Source organism: Colius striatus, chromosome 2 (assembly GCF_028858725.1).
Source record: "Colius striatus isolate bColStr4 chromosome 2, bColStr4.1.hap1, whole genome shotgun sequence".
NCBI lineage: Eukaryota > Metazoa > Chordata > Aves > Coliiformes > Coliidae > Colius > Colius striatus.
The window spans coordinates 67,447,146-67,468,187 of NC_084760.1; the positions used below are offsets into that span (position 1 = coordinate 67,447,146).

At 43.8% G+C, this 21,042-nt stretch overlaps 1 protein-coding gene across 4 annotated transcripts; it reads right to left on the reverse strand.

Moving 5' to 3' along the window:
• Window positions 1–840: 840 nt before the first annotated feature.
• Window positions 841–20,922, reverse strand: URB2 (URB2 ribosome biogenesis homolog). Of its 4 annotated transcripts, none has more exons than XM_061990952.1 (10): window positions 20,795–20,922; window positions 20,346–20,493; window positions 18,652–18,828; window positions 12,482–15,839; window positions 10,476–10,636; window positions 9,157–9,267; window positions 7,986–8,228; window positions 6,807–6,897; window positions 5,051–5,190; window positions 841–1,588 (listed from the first exon to the last, which is right to left on the reverse strand). In XM_061990952.1, exons 2-10 carry the CDS (start codon window positions 20,469–20,471, stop codon window positions 1,391–1,393), a joined length of 4,605 nt encoding a protein of 1,534 aa, XP_061846936.1. In that variant the 5' UTR covers window positions 20,472–20,493; window positions 20,795–20,922; the 3' UTR covers window positions 841–1,390. The 4 variants fall into 4 exon arrangements, with proteins under 4 accessions (XP_061846936.1, XP_061846938.1, XP_061846937.1 ...); XM_061990954.1 differs by having other exon boundaries at window positions 20,782–20,922; XM_061990953.1 differs by lacking the exon at window positions 20,795–20,922 and adding an exon at window positions 20,721–20,776.
• Between the last annotated feature and the right edge of the window lie 120 nt (window positions 20,923–21,042).

Below are 21,042 nucleotides of genomic sequence, written 5' to 3' on the forward strand. Positions count from 1 at the left end.
TGGAGGTCTATAATGTGCCAGAAGAGTCCTGCAAAGGCCATAGCCAGCAGAACAGTGCAGGAGGCGCTGGAAGGGCTTTATGTCAGACAGCAGCTGCCATGCCATGCCCTGCCTTGCCTGCCCTGAGGTCTAGTTCCACCTGCCTCAGCTCCCCACACCCTGCTCACTTCCCTCATCTCTGCTATGGGGAGTCTCCTGCCCCAGCCAAACTTCATCCTTTGGGCCTTGCTATGAGGCAGATGAACCCAGTAAAAGCAGCAGGCCCCATTCCTCTGCCCACCATTACCAATAGATTAAGGCAGATAATCACACAAGAGCGCAGAGTTCTTACAACTGACTGCGTGCATGTGTGAAGATTGTTTTACCACTTACATAAAAGTTTAGATCTTTAGTCTCTATCATTCTCAAGAAAATGAACTTAGAAGCTAATAATATAAGCTAATGAAAGGGAGGGATTTGATAAAGCTTCTTACAGGCTAAAATGTGATTAATTTACCACAGCTTATTAAATTACTGTCAGCTGAGTTGCAGTAAGTCCAGGGCTTGCTCTTAACCTAGAGTGAATGCATAGCAACAAGGCTCAACTTAGACCAGAAAGATCTCAGATAGGTCTTGGTACATGGCATTTGTCACAACCTGAAATTGTACCCTGAGAGTGACCACAGCTCAGATGACTAAATGTAATTGCTTAATGACAGTAAATCGACCACAGCTCTAAGTAGTCAGTCTTTTTGATCATCATGAGATCACAGGATAATGTAGTTTGGAAGGAAATTCAATAGGTCAGACCAGGTTGCCCCAGGCTGGACTCAAAAGCAAAACCAATCAAGCAAAGAAATACAAACTTTCAATTTTTTTACTATATTTCCACAGTTCTGCACAGTTACTTACTGTGCAGCTGTGTAACATTCACAAATTGCTTCAGTAACAAATGTAAAATAAGAGAGTACAAAACTAAGCACTTTATCTGCTTTCATTCTGCTTACCATGTAAGCGAGAGCAGGAGTTACAACCCTCACTGGTTTTTACACCAGACTATTGCATCCACAGAAAAGCACCATGATATGCCAAAGCCTGAAGCCCAACATCTGCTGCCAGACTACAGCAAACTCCCCAAGGCTCAAAGCGAATCTGCCAGGGCCAGCACAGGCGTAGCAGTTCTGCCATTGGTGGCACACAGCAGGACCAGACCTAACAGCACATCCCTCCCTCCCCACTCCCCTTTTCCCATTCATTAAGGCTGGTTGTAAAAAGACAGATGCAATCCAGGTTTAGAGGACCCTCTTCAGATTTGATCTTGCTAGTCGTCCCAAACCAAACAGCAGCTGAGGATTTTCTAAGCACTGCAACATCAATTCATAACTGATTATGCAGCACTAGACAGAATTCATCATGCAGTATACTTTTCCTCCCCATGTTTTTTTGCTTTGTGGTAGTGGTTGTAATCATTATACAGATCCTTAAAGACCTCCCTTACACCTGTTGGTAACGATGCATTTAAGAACTTGATGTCCCGTTCAATGCAAAGGTCAAGGATGTGATATATCCCTTCTGTGAGATGTTTCTTCACAGACGGGTGCAAAGTCACCTACAAGAAGAACAAAACTGCATTAAACTTGAAGGCAAAAAGGCAAGAATCATAGAATGGTAGGGTTGGGAGGAAAACATCTTTCCCACAGTCAGTCTACATTAAATGCTGACAACGTGTTATCCAGTGCATCAGACCACCTGGAACAGCCCATAAGATAAAATCCAAGAGTTTGACTTGTGCAATATTTTCCTGATTTTTGCAAACGTGTTGCAGAACAGGCACGTCCCTTGCAATAACATCCAGAAGAGCTGTACTATATACATTGCTGCAGAGGCAAAGACACTGATCCTCTCGGAATCACAGGAAAACTCCTCAGTAGAAAAAACTGTAATTAAAAAGCCCTAAAATACTTGCCTCGTTACACATGTCAGTAGGTTCTGTGTGTTTCATATGAGCTGTATGCTACTAAGCCTCAGTTTCAAATGAGTGACTTTAGGCTACTTATCATTTACATTGGGTAGTCAATCAGTTTTAACTTATCACTTAAGAACTTGGTGTTTTTCTAATAATTTGTACCTGAGGACTTCAACATGTAAGCCTTAATAAAAGAAGCATTCAAAAAGCTCAGGGGATGTGCATTTCCTTCATCTGTTTTAATATCAAGAATCAGGTACCTTGCCTGAAGTCATGCAGGAAGTTGAAAGAATACGACTAATGACTCGGGACTCAGTGCCCTGCTCCTGCTATTCCCCTGCTCAACCCCACAGCCAGCAGAATTGCCACTACAACCAGAAACATGAGAGCTGACTCTTGAATCCCCTGACACTCCAGGTTAACTGAAATTTGTCCTGTGCTCACAAATCACTTGCTAAATACTTCACTGCCCGAGGCGGTGCTGGCCTCTGGCATAATCACATTATTCTTGCTGCAGGACTATGTCTTATCTTAGTGGAATACCAAAATTAGCTTTATGACTCCAGACTTAAGCCTCTGCACTCCAGGCCGAATGAAAATTACATTAAAAGCTGTCATTAAAATTCAGATTTCTTTCTTCCTGAGGCAACTAATAAACTTCCCACTAATGAAGCATGTTCCTAATCACTGTGACAGGCTCTCACTCTCTGCTCTAAATGTAAACCCGCTAGTATATTTTATTAGACCTGCTAATATAGCTGGGAAAAAACATATAGCAGGCATTAAGGTACGTAAGCTTTTTTTGGATCTGTGACCCTGAAGAGTTTGCATGCCCAAAAGGCTGTCATTTTTTTCTCCTCTACGTCAGCTGATCTATTGGCCAGTTTATAACAGATGTTTTTTCTCCCTACACCGTGTGCTGAAGCAGCACAACTGTTGAACATCACAACTCACAGTGAATGCACTGGGCTGGGCTCTCCCTTCCTAGGGCAGAGAAATGACAGCACAGATTGAGGACAGAGAGAATAGTTAATGGAACTGCATCCCTCAAATTACAAATTAATCTGGACTTGTGCCCTCTTTGGGCCACTCTTGTTGCTTTGCACTGCAGTTTCCTATAAACACTCTCCCTAACACTATAGGAAGCAGAACCAAACATTTAAACAGCTGCCACTACTGGCTGGCAGTTAATTATGCTTGCAAGTGTTTTATGGTCTATATAGTTAGCACAACCAATTTGTCAAGCATTACAGAGCTCTTGATGTGAGACATTAAGTGTGTGAAGAGGTATTTCACTATTGCTGAATTAAGCAACGGTTCATAGACAACAAGGGAAAAACACTGTCAGCAGTATGAAAGAGGCTATAGATACCACTCACTCCAGCAAGGAATCTTTCCAGATTAACACAAAATAATTCACAAGGATATTTTATTTGCTGGTGTAAAGAGAAAGCAGAGGGAATTGTTATACAACTGCTTTAGGAGTAAGTGACTGTTTAGGCCAGTAGCTTTCTTTGGTTTTAGTCTGCAGACCCTTAAAAAGGTTCCAGTAAGCGTGCAGATGTCCATATAAAGACTAAAATCTACCAATATGCTCTTCTCAGTTACCTTTGATGGACCCCCAGGGTCTTCAGATCACAGGCTGAAAGCCACTGGTCTCAACTCAAAAGAGAAGAATGGTTAAAGAAGTTTTTCTCTCCCTCTGCAGAGCAACATGAAAGATGTGTACATGCCCTCCTTAAGAAAGACAGGCCTTCCTTTCCTCTAATATCCATCAATTCTCACCAGTCTAATAAGCAAATAAATCACCTCACGCTTGTGATCTACCTGGTCTGTCAGATAGAAAACACCCCTTTGTCATAGCATCTGGTGGCTCACTACACCAAATTCCCTTTCCACGCCCAAAGGTTCCATGCATAATTTAACTGATTTATGGTTTCAGCTATCATCCATCACTTTCCATTTCCCAGTGAAAGTATTGCATAAAACTTTCCCTGAAGTCTCAAGAGACTTTGTACTCCAGCTAATACTGAGGTAAATGTCCTTTCAACTTGGAAAGGTCATTTGACAATCTAAGGCAGGCTGTCGACTTATATTCAGTCATGAGCAGATTACAGAGTTCATAGATACTTAAGTAGAGCAGATGTAGTCTTAACAGTAATTTGTCCCTAGTATTTGCTGAACTGTTATTTTTACTATGTTAAACAATAACCAACTTAGCAGGAACACTAAATGACATGGCTAAAAACTGACATAGTCCATTGTTTTGCTCCCAAACCTTGGAAAAATGATGGGTAATAGAGAAGGCAGCTGAGCTTAAGCTCTGCTTCTTGGTTAGTTACACTAGCTACACCATAATCCGCCATAAAAATGGCATCAGGCAGGATATTTTTGTGGTAAGAGAGCCTAAAAACTAAGACTAAAATTCCTTTCTGTATTTCAACCCATGCCCAGGCCAGAGCCACAATCAATCCACAGGTACTTCAAACCCTGTTTGAAGCATCCAATTTGAACGACAATTTGAACTTAGGTCTGGAGAATACAGTGACCCAACTCTGGCATCTGTAATAGCAGAAGCAGTTGTTTTCAGTAACAATTGGAATGATATCTCTGATATGGAAGAAGATTTATGGAAAAGGTAACAATTCTCTGGCTTGGTAACATTTTTTCACTTATTTCTATCAGAAGAAAAGATATTTTCCAGGAGAACTTTTCTCCATTAATTTGCCAGATGGGGCCTTAACTGCTGTTAGTGCTGGACAACTGAGCCTAGCTGGGAGAAGAATCTAACTACCACATAAAGAAAAAGCAACACCCAACATGATAGAAAAGCAAAGCAGTTCTGCAAATAGGCATGACATGATTTTGTCTTAAAAAACAAAACATAGCCCACAACTTAAGAGAGTTTTCAGAAGCTGGGCAAGAAAGATTCTCAGGAATTCTTGCCCAAACTTATATTGTCTGGATCACACCTGTACCCCATGAGGCACAGCAACTTCTACAGCTTCACAGATTTTACAAAATTTAACACAGTTGCCTTTGGAACAGGAACTCCAAAGCCAGCACAACACTATGGCACTTTCAAGATGGATGAGAACATGTTACCTTCTGCAATTCAGTCACATACTGAGCCACAATGAAAGCAGAAAACACAGTGAAGTCTTCCATTTCTGCAGCAATATGAGTATACATCCGTTCCACCAAGTGTGCACACTTCAGTATAACTTCAAACTCATCTGTGTTGCCTAAAACAGAAAGCAAGTAGCAGCCTTACAAACACTAAGAAAAAAAAAAAAACAAGAACTATCCAGTCTTCCATGATTCTTAAACTACATGAAGTCAATGTCAGGTTATCCATTTCACCTTCTTTCCTTATCAAGCCACAGCTGAGAGGCCCCACACACCCCCACAGCCCACCACGTGCATCTCTTACAGTGGTTATTTTTTAAGAGCACACCAATTTTGACTCCACGTGCTCTGCAAGGCAAAAAGTATTTGTTATAGATGCTGAACTGCTAAAAGGAGCAGCTATGGTCCCTTGAGAAAAAGTCTCTCAAGCCTCAACATTGTGAAGGAGAGAGCAAGGAGACAGGAAAACTATATTCTCCAACTCCAAAAAAATCAGAAGACATCTCTTAGAAACAACATACTAAGAAAACTTTCTGATGAAATCTATTATTTGGAATAGAGCAGCAGAAGCCACATCACTGGAGATATTTAAAGTGAGACTGGAGAGATCACCAGAGAACTTACTCAGTAGGCAGTGAATGAAGAGAACTAACACAAACAAGAGAGAGGGAAATCTAGAAACTACTTTCTGTTATCTGCTACAAAAACAGAACAATCCTGCAAGACAAGCAGTATATTTTTCAACTTGAGGATGCCACGTATCCCCAAGTTTCCTGTGACCATTGCCTTACGGAAATATTTTGCAGAAGCAAGCCAATTCTCAAAGTTTGACACCAGTTGAATGTATCTTTTCCTCTATCACCGAGCCTTTCTTAGTATGTCACTACATGATGCATACATACACTTACGTTGCCCACAGTTGTGAGCAACAGATCAGCTGAGATAAATGTGAACGTAGCATAAGCTGTATGACATGGGTAGAAAGCTGGGATACAATCAGTTGAGATGAGTTGTCAACTCATCTCAAAAAGTCACGACTATTTATGATGGGTATTTTTGTCCTGAGCAGCATAAAGCACAGGATGATTACTTTTTATCACTGTGAACACCTTTGACTTGACTATTTTGACAATGCAAATCCTTTAATTACTTCCAGTAATAAGACTTGGGGTTTTTCTTCTTTTTGAGGTATTTAACTATACTAATTCCAAATCCTTGACCATACAAATAATCTAATCACACCTAATGCTTCCCATATGTGTAATGTTCTGGCTTTATGCTCAGCACAAAATGGTGATGATTCAAGACTAGCAAACAGAGTTCCAGTTTCAAGAAGCTTCATTTGGGGTTTTAACTCAGGCATAATAGCGTGTATCTCCAGAGTTCACGGCCATCATGCTTTCAGGCACAAGGGCTGATAGGGAGAGCAGAAATTGGGCACAGAAAGCCTTACCAGTTCCTGTCTAGTTGTCAGACAGACAGTAAAGAATACCTTATTCATCTGAAGCAGTGCTGTCTGCATGCAGCTCCACAGGAGCCCCAGTTATCTTCATAAGCCCACAATACTACAAAGCTCATTGTTTTACATAAAAGACAGACAGGGCTAAAGGTTTCAACACCACAGCTAGGTTCTGAGGACTTGGCTTTAGACTGCCTGTTCTGCATCTCCTCTTCTGGAATACACAAAGTTATGGTGTGTATGGATGATGTAAAAGTAGAAAAGATATGGTACCTCTGTCTCCTTTCTGACGTCCTTCATGCATGACAGAAACAACCAGACGATGGAAACTGTTCAGAAAAGATGGTGCTGCTTTCAACAGCACCTGCAAAGACATGAAATAAAAACATCTGAGATTATGCAGTAAAGGGAGAAGAGAGGGTGGATATACATCACCCCACAGTCTAAGGAAAATCGGTTAATGTGAAGGAAAATACACAGCTTATAGACTGTCAGAAGCAGAGACTATCTTCTCCTTCTGAATCTATACACTATCTAGCCCATGAGAAACCTGGAGCAGGATTGCAGTCCTGGCCATAATCAAACAGAAGTAACAAGTAAACAGTATATCGGGGTTGCTTCATTTCTCCAAAGCAGCATTTGATTTAGTACCCTAATGTCTACGGAACTTGTCCTTGCTGGAAGAGAACCTGTGTAACCAGAAAGATTCACAGACCATGGGGTCCAGTAGCACTACAGATCATTGTGTGAAAACTGCCTTGTACGCAGTTCTCTACCACAGGGCTCTTCTAAGGGCATTTTAGCAATACATACTGTACTGCCTTGCGTTTAGAAATTGCCATTTCCCCATCTTTAACGTTCTTCACTCTCAGCCCTAATACAAATGCATGAGGCCCTTTTCCTTTTTACTTCCACCTCCACCACCATATTCCACGTAGGAGTATCTCCAATCCTGTGTAAGTCCTGGCATGGCTTCACTTTCCCATGCCAGAAGGCTTGACAAGAACACCAGGATGGCAAAATATTTGAAGGTCACAGAATCATAGAATCTTAAGGGTAAGATCAACAGCCTCTAATATGTCTAAGCTTTGTTTTCAAGACTGCAGAATCTTAGTCTCCAGTGAGAATGAGGTCCTAAGGCCTGAGCCATTTATGCCTCTAGAAATCAATCACAGAAAAAGCAAAGTTTTATTATAATCTAGCATCAGAGGTTGATAAGCAATCTGCTGGCAAAGACCAACAATGCAGGCACAGCACAAAGACAGAAAGCAACTGAGATGATGTCATGTTGAGATTCCCAGGCTTTTGAATGACAAATGGTACAAAGCACTTTCACACTATCAAGACAAATTACTTCAAAACCACTCTTAGAAAAAAAAAAATCCCATCACTGGCCTATGTGTTGGTTCTTTCTACCTTTTTCCCCATTCTCCCAATCCCTGACAGATATACCTTCGCATGACACTGCACAATAGAGAAGAGCACTTCGTGGACCCCCAGGAATACACTGTGATAGTCTTCTGTCTTCAGATGATCCAGAGGGACTGTGAGAAGAATGCTGAATGCCAATGACACATGATGTGGATTCAAGAGAACCCCTTCTCCTTGCCTTAGTAGAGCTGCTACAGTTTCTAGAATAGGTACAACTATGGTGGAAATCAGTGATGGGTCCCGACAGGCCTCTTTGGTTTGCATCTACATGAAGATAGGAAACATAAGGAGGAGTGCATTAGCCACCTATCACTAGCATCACACACCAGAGAACCATAATGCTCTGAGTCAAGGGTACTAAATTGGTGCACGCTGGAGTGGCAAGGAGATTCCTGCACTTCACCATTTCTGTGCAACCACACCCTGGGCAAGGGTGCATGTGATGCAATTCAAGCAAGCACTGCTGTGAGTGTGGAATTGTAACTACTCCCCAGTCCCCTGATAACCAGCACCTCTCTGCATCTCCACACATGAATGCATTGATGTTGTTCTCTCCTTCATAAGCACTCAAAGGTATACGAAAAAAGGGTAGAAACTGCCTGCTCATGATTTCCAGGCACAGCAGAGCCAAACTGACAAATTCTGGACTAGAGACGCCATCACTATGAGAGAAGAAAAACTTACATCACTAGGTTTCTGTGCTGTACAAATGAAGGACAGGAAACCTGGGTTTGGTTACTTTCAGTTAAGATTCCATTCATTATTTGGTACATTTACATATTTATTTTATATTATTGCCCTTTTTTTTGTTTAGCTGCTGTTGGCTTCTGCTGCTACGCATGGCTGACAGCTACCTTCTCCTTTCAACAGAAGGAAGGACAGTTAAACTAAGACTCTTCTCTGCAGCCTAACAAGTTTCTCCCAAACTCCAGATTATATGGTGCAGTCCCAGAAAACTACTGATGATAAGAAAAGGATGACCTACACACTGCAGTCACAGGAGGAGATTTACTTGAGGAAGGAGGTGAGGAAGTATCTAGACAAAAAAAAGTGCAGGTGAATCTGGTATGGATTTGCCTAGTACCCACAACATTTTTGTTCCTGTATGCCTTTATGCATGTGAGATGTAATCATTACAGACTACAGCAAATAAAAGGAAAAGGTAATAAAGTTACAATAAAGAGATACTTACGGCCAAAGCTGTGACAATCTGTGGGCTGGCAAACCAGAAAGCTTTCTCTTTGTCTCCACTTAATGGGCAGCTGAGCAACAATTTGGTTAGTGTAACAGCTGACAATACTTCCTGCAGAAAGCAGATTGATCATCAGTCAGCGTACAAGATGCATTGTCGCCTTTCCAGTACAGAAGAGCTCCTTCAAGGGCAGTGGCAGTTCTGAACATTACCAGACCCTTGATACATGAAAGTCCTCCCACCAGCACATCTTTTTGGAAACAGTGAAGCAGGCAGCAACTCAACAAAATTCAGTATGCTGAGCAGCACTGGCCTCAATGTCCAGCATGCTACATTTATTTTAGAATCAACTGACTGTAAAAAAAGGCTTATGTGATGTTTAAGAAAGGAAAGCCTTCTCCTTCAACTGCCACTAGATAAGAGAGGGAAGTAGAGGGAATACAGGGACATTACTATACTATATGCTAAGAATACTGCAGGGCTTGTATTTTTAACTTGCTGCTATTATGACAGACTGATAAAAGAAACATATTATCAGCTATATTCAGATGGCAGCAATTATACGTACACTATAGGAACTCCAGATACACTTTCAAAAAAGACATAACAAGAATTGATGCAGCACATCCTTCTCTATTTCTGACAAACAAGACAGCCAGATAAAGCCCCAAATTTCATTCTCAAGTCACTGAGCTTTCTACAGAGGGTACAGCTGGCTTTGTAGTTAGAAGTGTTCCATATGCCACTGCTGCTTAAACTGCTCTGGAGAAAGACACAGTACTTGAAAAGCTACTGAGTGGTATCTGGTTAGTAGAGAGTAAAAGTTTTTATAGAGACAAACAACAAAAGCACAGGTGCAGTTTTGGTTTTACTTAAAAAGGTCAGCATTTCTCAAGGTGCCTTTAACTCTGTTAAGAAGAGCCACAGACAAAGAGTGGTTAAACTCACTGATTGCTCATACTTGTGGTGCAAGAGCTCTCATCAGCAAGCAGAAAAAAAATATTCATCATGGCCTGTTACATCACAGCTGCTTGATTTCTGTTGGCAATCATGGAATTAAGACTGCCGAGTCCCTGAACTGGACAGAAAGTTTTCTAGTAGGCTCCCATGACCTTTCTGCTTCTCTCAATTTATATCCAGAACATACCTCAGCACAGTCATCAAACCCTTAACCATGTAAATTAATTTGACGTGACCATTGAACATAAAGCAGGAAGAGGAACAAAAACACTCATCAGATGTCACTCAGCCAACAGAACTTTTTCAAGATACAGGAAAGTGAAGAAAGAAGTTGACAGTAAACTAAGCTCATGTCTTACTTTAGCCTTCTGTTGCCAAACATTCTTCATTTCAAGTCCCTGCAGCACCAGCCTCATTATGGTATAAAACTCCTCCGCAGAACAGTTTCCCAGTAGCTGGACAAACACCTCTGTCAGCTCCATCTCCACACTTTGGATCACCTGCATTGTGATTGCAGGACCTGCATATTCAAGAGATACAAGCACATCTTAATTAATTCCCAAGATACGGACTTTTACTGATAAGAACAAATCAAACTGAACCTTAAAACCTGTGGGTACCTTTTTAACATTCAAATGCATAGAGCACCTCATGCTTCTGCTTTACCTCCCTCTCTGCTACTGCAATGAATTGCTGTTCTCCACTATTTACTCCCCAGTGTTCACAGAGCACTCACCATACCAACAAAAAGCCTTCAGTATGGAAACACTGCAACAAAGCATGTGCACAAGCCAAGGGACTTTACTACAAATGCTGGCCAGAGAGCCATCACAAGTCACAAAAGCGTTAAGCTGACAAGGTTTAGGCCTCTGCTGATGACAGTCACACTCCCCACTTACTAAGTTATTCCTACATAGACTGTTCTAGACTGACTGATATCTTAATTGATTCTGAAGGCTTTTTAGTTCCACAGGATCTGTGGCAATGCCAAAAGCCTTCAATAGGAATCTGTATTTCATCTTATTAAATACTTTATTTATTCATCAGAAATTCTTACTGCTTTTTACAGTGATTTATTATGTCTCCAGGCTAAAGCACTTTACCAGTCTTACACTAGTAAAGCAAGGCACAGTAGGAGAGACAGAAAAATCAGCAGAAAAATTACAGCAGTTGACATGTCCTCATGGTCCCTAGTTCCAATGTGAAATCAGTGAAACTCTCTGTGCATTTACTGAACCCTGCAACGCTAAAGGATTAAATTGCAGGCCGGGGAAGAGATAAAATAAGCCTGTATCTATGTGCAAGTTCTAGCTCAAACTCAACTGCACAAGCACAATATCAGATTTTCCATGAAGAGCTGTGCTCTATTCTTAACTACTTAATGCCAATATAAACATTAAGATCACTACAGTTCACTTGACCAGCAGCCTCTACACAGTGGGGTGTGCACCCCAGGTGTGCAACAGACAGATTGGGGTGAAGGGATTAAAACCAAAATATCTTTAATAAATAAAACATTAAAAGTGTTTATTTCATCTCTTTATTATGCTTTTAAAACCATTTTTTGTGTATACTTTGTACTGTATATACTAGTAGAGTACCATTTGCATATAATTTCTATTGAGGCCACATACTCCATTTTTTTTACTGATAGGTATGTGCAACCAAAAATGTTTGGGGATTACTGTGATAGAGCACATCGGTAGTAAGTTCAACAAATTCCAACTCTCTGAAGAAGTCAAAGAGACTACTTACATCTGAAGGATGTTTAGCTCATCTCTCTTTCCAAACAAGACAACGTAAAGGAGCCATTAGTCACACAGCCAGCAAGAGAGGTTTTTCATGTCATTTCTAGCTCTGGCTCTTTATTTGATGGGGATAAAGGGACTGATCTGCCAATCCGCCACAAACTCTTATCAGGATTACGAGTGATCACCACCCTTAACATTTAGGTGACTTCTACTGTTCTATAACCTCACCTATCATATAAAAATAGAGGAGTATTTTACTGTAAAGTCCTCAGATAAGGCAGCTCAGGTCTGACCTGGTGCATGTCGGTTGCTTCAGTGGTGCCTGCTCTAACGACCACATGAGTAGCCTACAGCGATGAGTAACACAGGACCTCAATATTAAGAAGTTTACGTCTTCTAGAAGATTGTTAACCAAATTAGCTGGTGGCTGTGGTCCAGGTATCACAACACTGCCTCCTTGAAAATTTTCCTATCATGTATTTATAAAAGGATAGCCTGCCTACTGCTTTAACCCAAGTAAATAGATACAGACTTTTCAAAAAGCTGGATGTTTTGCTAAATGGCCTATGTGTTCCAAAATTAGCAAAGGAAGTAGAGAAAGGGAGTTTTCATACCAGCGAGCAGCCTTTTTATGGCAAGAACAACCACGACAGCAGTTTCTTTTTCAGGATACATCTCTGGCACTGAGCAGAAGACCGCGAGGAACTGCAAGGCCAGCTGAAGGAACTGCAGGTTACTTCCCGCACAGGGCAGCTCTTTCAGGATCTGAGAGTAAAACTTTTGGTACAGTTTAACACGGGGTTGCTCCAAAAACCCACAGCGCTCCTTCTTGACAGCGTGGCTCAGATCTGCTTTAAGAAGAGTAGTTACAGATGGGATGAATGCTACAGGCAAAGGCTGGTTTCGGGTGTTAATCTGCAGGCCATGTTCAACAGTTCTGACCATCTGCACAACTACTGCCTCCAACAGAGCAGAGAGTACGTCCAGAGACTGCAGCTTCTTTTCTGGCAGCTGCTGAAGGTAGAGGGTGACGACATGACACAGGGTGGTGAATACCATGAGCAGTAACTGTCCAGCTGCGGGATTCCAGCCTTTCCTTTCGCCTGCACTGACATCTGGCTTACAGCTCATCAGGAAAGACATGAACTTTTCAAAGTTGAGCTTCACACTTTGCCTCCTTTCAATAACCATCTGAAGAAAGCTTTCAAAAAAATCTTGAACCTCTTGGAGATACTGTGCCCAAACAGGAACAGTCAAGACATTAGTGAAGAATTTGCAAGTTTTAAGTTGGGAGGTCATGACAGCCTCAAGAACATCGCTGGCATGAAACACCTTAAAAACAGAGCTGGCATTCCTGCCGGCTTGCAAGCACCTCAGGAGGTGGAAGCAGGTACTTAGAAACTTCATCAGTAACAGCTTGCTACAAGAGACACTAGCCCTGGTATTGACTAGCAGGGACAGCAGGACCAGAGAACACCGGGTACAGTCAGCAGGAAGAAAACTGTCTAGCTTCAGGAGAGAAGCAATTTCTAGTAAAGCCAAACAGCTTTCTAGATGACTTTCTTTCAGGACAATGGGGCAGTCGTTTTTTGCTAACAACACTATACACTGGGCAACTTTCTGCAGTGTTTTCCACGACAAGCTGAGCTCATCCTTCAGCAGTTTGTTTTCCGATGTTGCTTCCAATGGGTCAACAGCTCTGCAAGAAGCGAGGACTTCTTCATGCCAAGGGATATTACCTGCAGTCAGCTGCTGAAGTGGCAGATCTACTGGATCCCCGGCAGCAGTAGGCAGCACCCCAGCGAACTGATGAATAAGACTGGTCAGAAAAGCACAATGCAGGACCTTCATTTCGGGAAGAAAGGAGCTATGCATCAAACCGAGAGATATCTTCCCAATGCTGATGGAAGGCTCCTGGTCTGAGGCAGGTTCCTGAGCTTTGGCCAATACTAATGTCTCTAGAAGCAAATTTGCAATGTACTCTACATCTTTCAGGGAAATATATGGCAACAGGATGGTCAGGTTGGAGATGACAAGGTGCCAGTGTGCCGTGGGGTAAGTAAGATCACTTATTGTGCTGATATCTCCATCCCATGGTTCTGATTCTCCTCTGCTCATGCTGGATCTCCCAGACTCCAGGATAAAAGCTGCAGCACGCTGCAATGCCTGTAGGTCAGCTGGGGTCTGCATTAAGATCATCTTCATTTTCTGAAGTGTGAGCAGTTCTAAGCAGTATTTACTAGTGGAGGCAAAACTATTTGCAAGGTCTGTGACCCTCTCCCAACACTGCTCCTCCACAGCAGGGAGGAAAGCTGAAATGCCCCAGTGCCTCACAGCACATGGAGTAACAGCACAAACAACTTCAGCTGCTGGAGACACGTATTTACTGCAGCTAAAGCCAAACAAAGTGTCTACCTCAACCCAAGTGTAAGCAAGGAGAAGAGCAGAGTCACAGGCCTTTCTTAGCCAAAGGTCTGACTTCTCTTCCTCTCTTCTAGGAGCCTGCAGCATCTCCATCAGTGGCTGAATTATTCCCTTCTGCATCTTTGCTAACAGACTCTGAGTGCGAAGGACCACAGGGGAAGGAGTGGCATCATCTAGGCTCCTCATGTTGAAGAGAAAAGCGTGCAGCACTGAGCTCACTGACAGGAGCTTCAAGGCCATGTCACCTGACCCTTCAACAGCAGGAATGATAAGAGTCTGGCACTTCTCCACAGAGAGACACAGAATGTCCAGAATCTGGTTGGGTGGCAGCTCAAGGAGGCACTCGCGAAGCTTTACTGTCAGGCCAGCAGAGAAGACAGGCAGCCTCAGCTCATCAGCAGCTGGCCAGCAAATGACTGTCAGCACCTGCTCAAAGAGCCGTGGGAACTGTCGCAGCTTGGAGTAAGTCTGAAACAGGGTGCTGATGAGAGCCTCCTGAGGCTTCCTCGTACGCAGCTCGGAGGCCCTGGCATCAACCCAGGCCGAGGCCACTAAGTCATCCAGGTCTGCATCTACTATCAGGTGGTTTAATGACATCAAGAGTTTGAGACACCTGAACCAAGCAGGGATGGAAGCTTGGGAGTGCTTCATCAACATCTGTGCCAGCTGGCGATAAAACCCAAACTGCACCTCCTTGTGCCGGATGCGGTCACTGGCGACGTTATAGATATCACTGCTAAGCACCAGGTTCAGGAGCTGTTCCAAAGCAAGCAGCTCCATGCTCCAGTCTGCAGGGGAGAGTGTGTCCTCCCTCACATCCTGCAGTAGGCCAGAGAGCCTGAGCTGGCCAAAAAGCCTGTGGAACATGTGGAAACACACAAGGTAGTTTTCTGCCTTACAGTAAGAGTCCACAAAGAGCTTATAGAGCAGGGACACCGAACTAGCCACAACGGCTCCATGGAGGGCAGGTTCACAAAAGCCACTGCCCAGCTTGGTCTGCACCGTGTTGACTGGTAGCAAAAGACTTTTCAAAGTTCCTTTCTTCTTTTCCTGGTGTTCCTGTTCTGGCAGCAGCTCCTCTTTGTAGGACGAGAAAAGCTCCGGTTGGAATAACCCAGCCTGCAGCAAAGTCTCTATTTGGTTTCGGATTTCCTTGCTCAGGTGCTGATGCACATGGTTGTCATCTGCTTGTGTCCAGCTTCTCACAGTCAGCAAGTGCCTCAGGAGCAGACAAGGCTGGAGCAAGTGACTCGTTACTTGCCCAAACACACGATTTGGGTTGGTTTGCTGCCTCTGGATCAGAAGGTACTGAGCAAAGGTAAGCTGGAGGACACTGAACAACTGGGAACCCACTGCATCTTCAGAAGCCAGCTGCTGACATGCCAGCTTGGACAGCTTGCTGAGGAGATCAACCAAAAGCTCACACTTTGCTGTATAAATGATGGAGAGAGAAGGAGTAGAAAGGATGCCACTGGAGCAACTTAGCACTGTGCCAATATTTCGCTGTGCTTTTTGAGAACAGGCCTCTGATAACCTTTGATTTATCACCTGCAGATTGGGAGGTAAAAAGAAGAACAACAAAAAAACGCCACAGTTAATTTTGCAGACAAAGGTAAAGCTCAACATAATGAACTGACAACATCTTTGTGAACTCTGGCTCACAAGAGGGGACCTGCAATAGGGACCTGCCAATAGTTGCTGCTGGGCTTCTCACATTGTAGGTTTCACACTAGAAGCTCCTGCGCCCAGAACTGTGCCCCTTCATTGGCACCTTAGCATGAGTGAAGAAGCACTCATTCAGTACGTGTGCTACTGGCAATGGCATAAGACTATCCATCCTCAATCACAGAATCACAGAATGGTAGGGCTTGGAAGGGACCTTTAGAGATCATCTAGTCCAACCCCCTTGCAGAAGTAGGTTCACGTAGATCAGGTCGCACAGGAACGTGTCCAGGTGGATCTTCAAGACCTCCAGAGAAGGAGACTCCACAACCGCCCTGGGCAGCCTGTGCCAGGGCTCCCTCACCCGAACAGTGAAATAGTTTTTTCTTATGTTTAAATGGAACTTCTTGTGTTCCAGCTTCATCCCATTACCCCTTGTCCTGTTGCTAGCTACAATAGAAAAAAGGGATGCCCCAATCTCCTGACACCCACCCTTTAGATATTTGTAAATATTAATAAGATCCCCGCTCAGTCTCCTTTTCTCCAGACTAAACAGGCCCAGTTCCCGCAGCCTTTCCTCATATGAAAGATGCTCCAGTCCCCTGATTATCTTCATGGCCCTGTGCTGGACTCTCTCCAGAAGTTCTCCATCCCTCTTGAGCTGAGGAGCCCGGAACTGGACACATGACTCCAGATGAGGCTTCACCAGGGCAGAGTAGAAGGGGAGCAGAACCTCCCTTGACCTGCTGGCCACACTCTTCTTGATGCATCCCAGGATGCCATTGGCCTTCTTGGCCATGAGGGCACATTGCTGGCTCATGGTTAGTTTATTATCAATCAGGACTCCCGGGTCTCTCTCTGCAGAGCTGCTCTCCAGCAGGTCAACCCTCAGCCTGCACTGGTGCATGGGGTTGATCCCACAGAAAGGGAATAGGGGTAAATTTCTTCCTTTCTTACAAGATCCCCAAAACTATGCTCCAAACAACCAACAACAAACCTACACACAACACACACACCACTTCTGATCCAGAAAGATTATCTAGTAGGAATACACATGACTAAATACTATCTTTGTATTTTAAAAAGAGACAGTTTCCTGCCTCTTTCTTTAAAAAGAGATGCATTCCAGAGACATCTGGAACACAAAGGACTCTTCTCCCTCATCTTTGAGGTACACACAGTTCTAAAAAACTAACATTTACTTCGACTTTAATTCCCTTCCTTTTCTCAAACTTTGTGTTGATTTCCCTAAAGTTTTCTCCTTCTATTTCCTTTTTATTTGCTCCCTTCTTTTCACCTCCAGATAATCTTGTCAGCAAACAAATTCAGTAGTAATTTACAAATCTACTTCTATTCCAGAGTTAAAAACCTCATCTGCCTTCTTACACTTTGTAGAGGATGGTCCATCTCATAGGATGGTTCACCTCAAGCCCCACTGAACTAAAATGAATCCTTAAATTTTTTCCACTGGACCCTCTACCACCTCTGTCCTTGGTCTTCAGGGTACTCAGGCCTGTAGCTCTCACCTAATCTCCAGTCAGACAGGTCTTCACACTAAGACCATGTTTACATTTGGCACACTTTGGGCATAACATTTCTGAAGCAGATTTCATTCAAACAATTCTCTGTACTTTACAAGTCAATTTCTACCTCTAAAGACGATCTTTTCCTGCTTCTAAACAGATCACACCCAAAAAAGTCATTTTTTCCAGTCATTTTGACTGCCTTTGCAGCCACCCACAATTCTGCTACTTTTGTAACCAGAAAGTTGAACAAGAAGTTACGTTTTCTGGTTCAGTTCTAAACTGTAATTGAAGTCTCCCCCATTCTCTTGCAGGTGAAGCTAAAATAATAAGATCATATAATCACAGAATGGTCAGGGTTGGAAGTGACCTTCCAACCAGTGACCTTCCAAGTGACCTGGGAAGAGATCACCCAGTCCAATCCCCTGCTAAAGCAGGTTCCCCTCCATCAGGTCACAGAGGAACGTGTCCAAGTAGGTTTGGAAAGCTTCAAAGGAGACTCCACATCCTCCCCGAACAGCCTGTGCCAGGGTTCCCTCATCTCAACACCAAAGAAGTTTTTCCTTGTGTTTAAGTAGAAGCTTTTGTGTTTCAGCTTATGTCCATTATCCATTAGATGGGTATTGGACATAATTAGGTTTGTCCACCATTCATTAGATGATTAAGATAACAATGATTTGGTGCCACCACCATTCAGAGCCATCATATGCAGGGTCTGATGAACAGCATGTCAAAGGGCAGAAGTACTCAAGCCAAACTCATTGCTGAGCCCCACAGTGAGAGAAAATCTCTCCCTAAGACTCCCATAAGACTCCCAGGCAAAACAGCAACAGAAGCAGTAAATAATACAGAAGAGGAACATATGGAACCAAGCCTTTACTTACTTACCTATTGAAATACTTAAATAGTTCACTCTGATAGTTTGAAGAAGTTAAAGACAAGGAAGAAGATTATTGTTAGAATGCTGCTACATTTGCAGCCTTAGGGCTGCATAAATACAAACTTGGTTGCAAAACAGAAACAGAGATGTCTTTTGTAGAGCTTCTAAAAGCCATGAGATTAGTTATTAATTATTACATATTTCACGTAACATCCTACACTGTGAGGTAGTCATGTACTGCAGAAGACTTAAACTGCTATCCAGTGTGTTACCAAATATCCACAGTTTTAGTTACCTGTGCAATTGAAAAACTGAGGCCGATTGTCTTCCCATTCTTTAAGAGATTCTGTAGTCTTCTGCTATGTATAATGCTGTTTAGATACGCCCAAAGCTTCTCCACAACTTCATCCTCCAGTTCAAGTCTCTTATTGCAGCATGAAACCAATGTATGGCTTACCCAATCAAGTAATACCTGTTAGGAAATGGGAAAAGAAGTAATCTTTAATGATCCCCATGTGAAAACAAGACAAAAGTAGTATCTCTTCACAATCACAGAACTCTTGCCTTGAGAATTCCTCCACATCCAAGCAGAATGGGCTCTGAACTAGCAGAGAAATCCATCCTTGTAGGTTTCAGTTCCTAAGAGCTTCCAGTCTAAATCCAGTGTTATCCCTGTGCTCCCCTGTGCCATCCCAAAACAGCTTTCATGAGGCAACTTAAGGCCCTTTCATCAGTGCATAATTCCAACAGTTAAATCAAGAGTCAGATGGTCCTCACTTTCTGACAACCGGTATTCCCCTCACATCCTTCTCTTTATATGATGAAATTTACTGCCCAGGAATTTAGATGTGTGCAAACTACAAAAGGTTAAAACCAACTAATTTAAATTATTGACTTAAAAACAAAATGAAGGTCTATGGCTCTGTTTAATACTCTAAGTAACGGAAATAACAAGAACTCAAAATATAGATCTCAGATGATGCAAACCCTAGACCTCTCTAAACTACCAGGCTGGAGGTAGCAGCACAAGACACCTCTCACTCAGGGAAACACTGAACAGACCTTCAGGAAACAAGGTCAAAACACAAGACTTGAGGGAGAGGGTGGGTCTTGAGCAGAGAATGCTAAACTACCTTCCAAGAAGTCCACGAATCCACAGTGCACTCTTTGCAAGTATGCATCTACAGTTGGTCCTCCCACCCTCAAGTTGTTGTTCTCAAGTATGCCCAAAAGCATCAGGACTTTAGAGCGTCCTGTATAAGAAACTTCTAGAGGGAGTCCAGTGCAGGGCCATCAAGATGATCAGGGGACTGGAACATCTCTCTGATGAGGAACGGCTGCGGGACGTGGGCCTGTTTAGCCTGGAGAAGACTGTGAGGGAATGTCATTAGCACTTTAAAATATTTTAAAAAGTGGATGTCAAGAGGATGGGGCGGCACTTTTTTCTGTAGCATCCAGTGACAGGACAAGGGGTAATGGACATAAGCTGGAACACAAAAAGTTCTACTTAGACACAAGGAAAAACTTCTTTGGTGTTCAGGTGATGGAGCCCTGGCACAGGCTGCCCAAGGAGGGTATGAAGTCCCCTTCTCTGGAGATTTCCAAACCTGCTTGGACCCTGCCATCCTCTAATTCTATGATATAATAACCAATGTTAATGACCGCTCTGAAGGCAATGGTTTCTCACTCATCCAGGAGACAGAACACATACACCATCCTCTCTATAAAAAAAGGTTCTTTCTTCTTGCCCTAACACTGATGTTTCTTCTGAAGCTACTTGAAAGATGAAGATGTGAAAACATTTAATATTAGAACACAGAAATTAAGAGCTGCCCACAATTCTACATCAGAGCTATGTTTGCACCACTGCCTAGGGTCAAAAGCTTAAGCAACTAGATTGGCATTTTATGAAACAATTCATCCTTAGCAGCAATTTACCACTGGGATTTTTTTTTTTCCTTTTGCGGTTTACCATTAAAAAAGACTTACTTGCTCCTTATTAGGAAAAACGCACTGGTGAGAAATCCACGCAAAATGGGCGAGTTTGAGTTTGTCTTCCCAAGAAGTCTTTGAGCTTTTCAGCTTCGGGTAAATCCCAGAGTAGATCGCTGCCATGAGGACAGCACATGGGACACGGCTGAAAGAAACGCCAAAGAAGGTGAAGGCATTTGGACGGGCACGCGACACCGCATCCCACCGCACCCCCCCGCTGCTAAAGGCCTAACCGTCCCACTACCCAGCCGTCATCCCGCCGGTGGGGCACACCAGGCCCCTCACACACTCCCCCTCTCCCCAGAGCCGACGTGGACGCGGCCCCCGCTCCTCGCCGCCTCCCGCGGCCGCGCGGATCAGGCCCCTCCGCACCCGCTGCCCGCGGCCTCACGGTCCCGCCGGGCGCGCGCCGCACGCCTCACGCTGCCCCTACCTCACCCGCTAACCTCAGGCCCCCGCCAGGCAGCTCCAGCCGAGCGCCGAGCGAGGGTAGGCGGTGCGGGGGGAGCTCGCGCCCATTGGCGGCTGGAGGGCGCCTGCGCGGGGCGGTTTCAGCCCCGTTTCCCCCACCTCCCCCACCCCTGCGCTCCGCTCGGCGCCCGCCCGGCCGCCGCGGCGTGTGTCAGCCAGCTATGGAGCGGCCGCCGCCGCCCGCCGCCGCCGGTCTCCGTGCAGCACCGGCCGCGCCAGCGCC